General features: G+C 34.7%; 3 protein-coding genes and 1 non-coding gene across 4 annotated transcripts; 1 reads left to right on the top strand and 3 right to left on the bottom strand.

The window, feature by feature from the left end:
• Positions 1-1,195: 1,195 nt before the first annotated feature.
• On the bottom strand, positions 1,196-2,074 carry RO3G_01730 (uncharacterized protein; the record flags this gene model as incomplete). The annotated part of the gene is made up of 1 exon (XM_067656321.1): positions 1,196-2,074. The coding sequence occupies one exon, from the start codon at positions 2,072-2,074 to the stop codon at positions 1,196-1,198; it is 879 nt and encodes a 292-aa protein (XP_067512422.1).
• Positions 2,075-4,527: 2,453 nt separating this feature from the next.
• Positions 4,528-4,600, bottom strand: RO3G_19020. The gene has a single exon. It is a non-coding gene; the product is annotated as a tRNA-Lys (tRNA).
• Positions 4,601-5,237: 637 nt separating this feature from the next.
• RO3G_01729 (uncharacterized protein) lies at positions 5,238-6,064 on the bottom strand (the record flags this gene model as incomplete). Its single annotated transcript, XM_067656320.1, has 4 exons — positions 5,238-5,252; positions 5,565-5,601; positions 5,751-5,822; positions 5,943-6,064. The coding sequence occupies 4 exons, from the start codon at positions 6,062-6,064 to the stop codon at positions 5,238-5,240; spliced, it is 246 nt and encodes an 81-aa protein (XP_067512421.1).
• A 117-nt stretch (positions 6,065-6,181) lies between these two features.
• RO3G_01728 (uncharacterized protein) lies at positions 6,182-7,115 on the top strand (the record flags this gene model as incomplete). The annotated part of the gene is made up of 3 exons (XM_067656319.1): positions 6,182-6,236; positions 6,311-6,579; positions 6,627-7,115. The coding sequence occupies 3 exons, from the start codon at positions 6,182-6,184 to the stop codon at positions 7,113-7,115; spliced, it is 813 nt and encodes a 270-aa protein (XP_067512420.1).
• Positions 7,116-7,149: the final 34 nt, after the last annotated feature.

The raw sequence follows: 7,149 nt of genomic DNA, 5'->3' as shown, positions 1-7,149 counted from the left end.
CATGAATACAATACATATTCTAAAAGAACATGCTTAATCGGAATTGATTGTATGATCTTATTTAAATAAACTTATACTTTATTTTATTTTAATTATGATCTTGTATTAAGACTTATATTTATCAACGTTAACTACAATCAGTTACTGTTCTACAACAGTAATAACCTATATACTGTTATATAATATCGTGATATTATTCTTGAATATCATTTAAAAATATTAATGCTTATCGTTTTTATAATGTTTTGTTGATTACAAATCTATTCTTAGTTAAATTTAAATGTTCTAATAAAATGTGTTATTCTCATTATAATTTGAATTAAAAAAAAACTGTAAATTATTTTTTATTGGATTTGGTACATTTCTTTGCTACTTTTTTTGTTTTTCGATGTGTGTTTATAGTTCATAGTGTTATGTTCTGGTAAAGGTAATAACAAAGATAAACCAAAAGAATACTTTTTGAGACTGAACTTTATTTAAGACAATCTTAATTGTTAAAAAGAAATCATTACAAAGTCTACTACTTATATTCTTCTATCAGTTGGCGGGTAAATGAGTAGTTATGAGCGTAGATCCAATCATTGACACGTTTGATTGAAGAATGATCACTGAATCGATTATGAAAATTTTTAATTCGTTGTTTTTATAGATCTTATTGTTCTTTAACTGATCTGGGAGAATTGTCCCATCTTCATTGAGAGGAAAGATATATTTATATGAAATGCCTCCAGTCAGATCAAAGTTGACTGGGTACCTGATCCATTATTATTCATTTACAGAAATGATGAATGGTAAAGATCATGACCTATTTAGTATTCATGTTTACTTTATAGAATGAATCTAATAGTGATAGTTTTATATAAACAAGAAGAAGAATATATTTTATTTAATAAAGATTTAAATTAATATCTTTCTGATCAATTTTAATATGACATTCTATGCGCATCCTAACTCGTACTACGGAGAATCAAAGCTTAAAGCTACATTCGAACGGTTTTGGGGCCACATATTTTAAAAGCGAAATGAATTAAAATAAGTTTATTTAACATCCAATATACAGCCCGTCAGCCTCAATAACTGCACGACATCGATCGGGCATACTTTTAATAAACTTTTGGCATTCTTCAGCCGTGATTTGGTACCAAGTGTGTCCTATACGATCCCATAGCTCATGTATACCACATGGAGGGCAGTCTTAATTTTTAAACAGCCGTCTTTTAAGTAATTGCCACATGTTTTCAATTGGGTTCAAGTCCGGTGATTGTGGTGGCCATTTCATGACGTAAAACTCTTGCTCATTTAGCCATTTTGATACGACTTTAGCTGTATGTTTGGGGTCGTTGTCCTGCATAAAGATAAATTGATTTGTAGATTTTCCACTTTCTTCCATATACCAGGCCAAAGACTTCATCAAGTCATCTTGTAAAACCTCCAAATAAACGTCCTTTGTCATGTTCTTGCCCACATCTACAATATAGCCTGGACCGTACCAGCTAATGCAGCTCCATACCATTATAGAGCCTCCTCCATGCTTCACTGTCTCACAAACCTGGTGCTTTTTTAACGGTTGGCCTGGCACTTTCCATGCATAAGACTTCCCGTCGGACCCAAAACGGTTGACTTTGGTTTCGTCAGACCATATGATGTTCATCCAATCGTTTACTGTCCAGTCAATGTGCTGACGAGCCCATTGGAGCCTCTTCTTTCTATTTCTTTCATTAATTAAAGGTTTCTTTGGCCTGACAAATGAGACCAAACCAGCATCTCTTAACGCTCTACGTACAGTATTTACAGAAATTGACTTGCCCAAGTTCTGCTCTAACGACTGCTGTGCTTGTACAGCATTTTCGAGACCATCTACTGTTACAGCACGAACGAGATGCTGTTGTTCCCGCTTAGTGAGCGCTTTTGGCCTACCACCTTTGTCAATTCGAGCAGGCAAGCCTAACTCCAAACGAATTTTATGCACAGTAGAGGATGATACTTTGACTAACTTTGCAATTTTATGATAAGAAAAGCCTTGACGAAGGTAAAACTCGATAGTGTTCTTGCGATCTTCTGTTAATGGTTGCATGTTGGGTAATTACTTGGTAGATGTCGAGATGTCGAAATGAGAATGTGCGAATGACAAAGAAAAAAAAGCAAAAAAATAATGCGCAGTGGTGAATTAGTAAGCAGCGAAAGTTCTGGAAGAATTGGAGGGTGCAGTGACTGCGTTTATCGCAATCGAAGAATTCCTCAAGCGTGGCCCCAAAACCGTTCGAATGTGCCTTTGAGATTTGATTCTCCGCAGTACGAGTTAGGGTGCGCATAGGGTGACATTTTATACGTCATCAGAAAGCCAAGAGTTTGTACTCTTAGGAAATATGTATTAGATATGGTATCTTTTATGCGCAATAGGTCACAAAAGATTCAGAAAGGAAAAAATACGTTTTGTGCGAACGGTTTTGGTAGCCACTGTAACTAGGCTATTGTAGATTATGCCTTGTGCTTTGTGTTATTATCATGCTAAAACTAAATGTTGGACCAGTCGAAATTGTAGTACTTCATAGTATCACGAAGCGTAGTGTTCAAAATATGCTGGTAAACACCCGAGTTCAAGTTTCCATCGTAAATTTAGCAAGCATATCCTGGTCCTTCAGAGGTTATACAACACCAGGACATCAATTTGCTAGCTTCATGCTGGATTACAAAATGCAGGTCATGGTGTTGAAAAAGGTCACTTGGCCGTTTCCAATAGTGATCAGCATCATCAAAGCCCTATACGCTGAGCTTGGTCTCATTAAAGTACACTGTTTGCTGTCAGTCACTCATTGCCTAATCCTGATGCTCCTTGACCCGTTCTAACTGATGCTACGTATGCGTTTTTGTCTGAAATGGCCTCTTTTTTTCTATCAGAAAATGGAACTCCATTGATTTCAGTACGTTAATTTCTGACTGGTATGAGATATCATAGCCAAATCCAACCAGCACCCGGTACACCTCTTTGGAAGCCTTTAGAACCCATTCCATGACTTTTCTTTTGATTAACCGCTTCGTCGCTTTGGAGACTACTGTAGGTCTACCACCTGTGTTTACTGTCCTACTTGAAAACAGCCGTCTAGAGTATCTACTAACAGTTGATTAATGTAATCCAGGCTCCTTGGAAATATCATACATTGATGTGGATGCGGTTAATGCCTGCTTGTGATCGTTTATTTTCTCCTCTGACAGCCGTTTAGGCATGCGATTGACGATAGGGTAAAAAAGAGAAATAATTTAAATAAGGGAATATAAAATTTAAAATAAAGGAATTGTAAGCGCTTTTATATACTGGCATCATTCTAATCATGTCAAGAATGTGAAAAATTATGATAGCAACCGGTTGAGTCGTATTAAAATTCGTCATTTCAAACATATGTGAACAAGTAAAAAATGTCGGATGTTCATAATACTACCTTTAGCGATCTCAAATTCCACCAATAACCATTGCTCATATCCGATAATCGACGAATAAATGCACTTTCTATTGAGGTACAAACAGTCAAGGTTTGAGTTAGTTTGGTGCAGTACCCATGGACAACCAGCTGTAAAACCTGAATTTTGCAATTCCTTGCAGCAGTTTTGTGACCTACTGTATATGATAATTTTTTTTTTCTTCTTTTTTTTTTTGCTTTTCTTATTTTTTTGACCTTTTTTATATTTTCAACATTTTTTATCTTTTTAACTTTTTTCATTTTTTTAATTTTTTTTTATCTTTTTGGCTTGACTCGGCTAATCTCTGTGCATCTTCATTGCCATTTTCGTTACAGCATTGCTGTATGAATTCAGGCAAGATTCGTGACACTGTGATGATTGGAGTTTGTAAGGTTTTTGTAGTATAAATAGGTTTGTACTGAATAAGTCTTGATATAAGATCAAAGGTTTTGATTCCAAAAAGAGTAATAAATTGAATATAAGTTCGCTTGTAATAAGTGACCGCCAGATCTTGTTAAATAGATCAAACTGTTTTGAGTAAAGTAAAATAAAAAGATAATATAATAGGGATTACAATGAAGTGTATATGCTTCAAGGGACTTCTTGTTCTTGATGTTAAGTAAAATAAAAGAAAAATAAAAGAAATTTACTTTGAATGATATTTATTTGAAATAATCAAAAAGTAATATGAAGTAGCAACAAGGTTATGTAAAAACAAAAGTAAGTAAGAACAAAAGTAAGTAAAAAGTATAAGAAATATTGAAGTTATTTATATGTTTTTGGTTTTTCTGATTATATGCTGTTTTTGATGATTTTATGGATATTCTATATTTTTTTGTATTTTTCTGGATTTATCTGTATTCATACGTATTTGTTTGTATGTTCCTGGATTTAAACTAATTGGAGAGAGAAAAGTCGAATGCTGCCAAAGTTTGCTGCATTGTGTTACAACACCAAGAATTGAATTTTCTACATTCGTTGTGCTACAGTGTTACATTCTAAAAATGTAACAAAAGACGTGACACTACAATAAAAACATGAGCAAACCTTCATAAGGTGAAAGGCCATTTCAGCCCGACGGGGGGGTCGAACCCCCAACCTTGAGATTAAGAGTCTCACGCTCTACCGATTGAGCTAGCCGGGCTCCACTTGTTTGTCACGACCTTCCTAAAGGAAACCCAGCCAAACAGCGGACCATCCACTGCAAATAATGTAGGGGCTTTGACGTAGAATTTTAACAGACCTATCAATCATCAATCCGGAGATTTTATAATTTTTTTATGAGAAACCATTATATCTTGCTGTATTGCACTTTTTTTAATTTTGAAAAAAGATTTAGGTGCGAAAAAAATAAAGAAATTTATTGATATTTTTGTTTTTTTTTGTAGGGTAAGTATTCATAGAGTTATTCATGTTTTAAAAAAGCGTCTTTTTTTTTCAAATGATCTTTTTTTGGAAAGCCTGTTCCCCTCTATCGTTTAAAGACCGATGTCTTCTTTTTTTTTATTTTGCTCAGAAAAATACATATTAGGAAGGCAGTCTGTGGTTTTTAGCTTAGATCATTAGAAATGTGTAACAGAAAGTAACAAAATAGTCGTGTTTGGGAAAAAAAAAGACTTGGTTAAAAAAAAAGACTTGGTAAAAAAAAAAAGACTTGGTAAAAAAAAAAGATTTGGTAAAAAAAAGTTTAAGTAAAAAACAGTTTAAGTAAAAAAACAGTTTAAGTAAAAAAAATCAGGGTCTAGCAATAGAAAGTTCATTGTTCAAATGAATACAATAATCTAAGAGCGAATATACTTTATAGAAATGCAAATACCTTTACATTATAAAAAAAGAATACGTGTATATTCTAAAAGAATAAAAAAATAAAGAAGCTCTGCTGACATTTTGTTACAAGGCAGTTATAATTAACAAATACATACAAAACTTTTTGTTTATCAAATAAATATATTGCTTTATTATTTTTTATGACAAATATTGTAAAAGAATATATGCTTTTAAGCTTATACTAGTTTATTACTTACTTTATGTTTGCACATGTGCGTAATTTGCCATTAGCCATTAGCCATTAGCCATTAAAGATGTGGGGCAATGACAACTTTCTTTACCAAAAAGAACTTTTTAGCAACAGGCAACAATATAAGTCTGTTATTCTTATAGTTTCTTTAAGTTGGAAAGAACAACTTTGCTCATGAGGTTCATGTTCGTCATCCGAATGTGTCCCATTAGGAATTTATAATGTAAAAAAAAAGGACATTAGTTTTAATCACTATTTTTTTTTCTTATAAACTTACATTTGGCCAGTGCTTGGTCTTTTCTTTTTATCTTCTTTAATTTTGGCATCTAGTCTATTCCATGAAACAAAACTAGGGAGAAAAAAAAAGTTATTTTACTGCCTTATTTCATTGTTTAAGCACCGACTGTTTTTGCAAATTTAGTATTCCTTTTTTATCAGGCACGTTTTTTTTTCTTCCTTATTTCTTTACAAAATACTAAATTCTTTAAAATGAACAACATGAACAACACCAAAATCGCCTGCACTTGTACCGAATGCAGCATGCATCCCGGTGGATTTAGAAGACTCACCAAAAGAACTGTTCTTAGCCATAAGCGTTTAGACAGAATCAGAGGAAGAGGTTTTAGTTTTATTTTTTTTGTATAAAGGCACTCGTGTTAATGTAAAAAAAAAAAAAAAATAGAGTCTGGAAGACAATCAACCGAAGTCATGCAACAATCAGCAGCCATCCATGAAACCGAAAGTGAGCATACCACCTTTGAAGGTATATTTTCAGTCAACAAAGCATTTTATATTAGAAAGATTTTATTTATTGAAGTGTATTTTGCAACTTGTTAGACCACATGAATGTTGATGGAGAGGAGGAATTGAGCCACGAAGATCAGCTCAAGCATCTTTTGGTGCTTTACGTGGTTCTTTTCCAAGCAAAGCACCTCTCTGTGCAAGCTGGTGAAGAGTTATTAGCCTTTCTTTCTTTCTTTGTTCGTGCTCTTGGCCATGGCATGGAGATTCCAACAAAGATCTCCACAGCTCGTGCCATGGTCAACTACTCGTCTGCCAGCAGTGGTGTCTCCCGTTTTCTTGTCTGTTCCCTCTGCAGAAGGCGTGTACACCAGTGGGAAGATGTGCATGCCCGACAATGCTCCTACGTCAGGTTGCAAACAACCCTCACCGCGCGGAGAACAACCATGTGGTAATCCTCTTTATGTTGGAAGCACCGTCAAGCCTGTTTCTTGAATATCCTTACAACTCAACTTTGGAAACCTTAAAGAAGTTTTTTGCTCGTCCTGCCTTCGAGTTTCAAATTGAGCAGTGGAGAAGTAGATCGGTGGAAGAGGATGTTCTTTACGACATTTATGATGGTAGAGTTTGGGGCCAGCTTGCTGACTCAAATGCTCAGCCATTTGTCAACAAAGAAAGGTCGCTGATGGTGTCGTTGAATGTGGACTGGTTCCAGCCTAGTGACGGTATGCACTACTCTTGTGGTGGTGTGGAGCTAACTATCAACAATCTCCCTAGAAGTTCGAGGATGAATACTTCCAACATTATACTCGTTGGCATGATTCTGGGTCTTGTAAACACACTGATGACCAAATTCAAAAATTCGCGGGGCGTATGGGGTAATGACTTATCTGTCCTGTAAGATGGCAGGATATTATTATGTAATCAATGCCCAA

The sequence above is a fragment of the Rhizopus delemar genome, genomic scaffold (genome assembly GCF_000149305.1).
Source record: "Rhizopus delemar RA 99-880 supercont3.1 genomic scaffold, whole genome shotgun sequence".
Classification (NCBI taxonomy): domain Eukaryota; kingdom Fungi; phylum Mucoromycota; class Mucoromycetes; order Mucorales; family Rhizopodaceae; genus Rhizopus; species Rhizopus delemar.
This window is presented reverse-complemented; position numbering and strand designations above follow the sequence as displayed.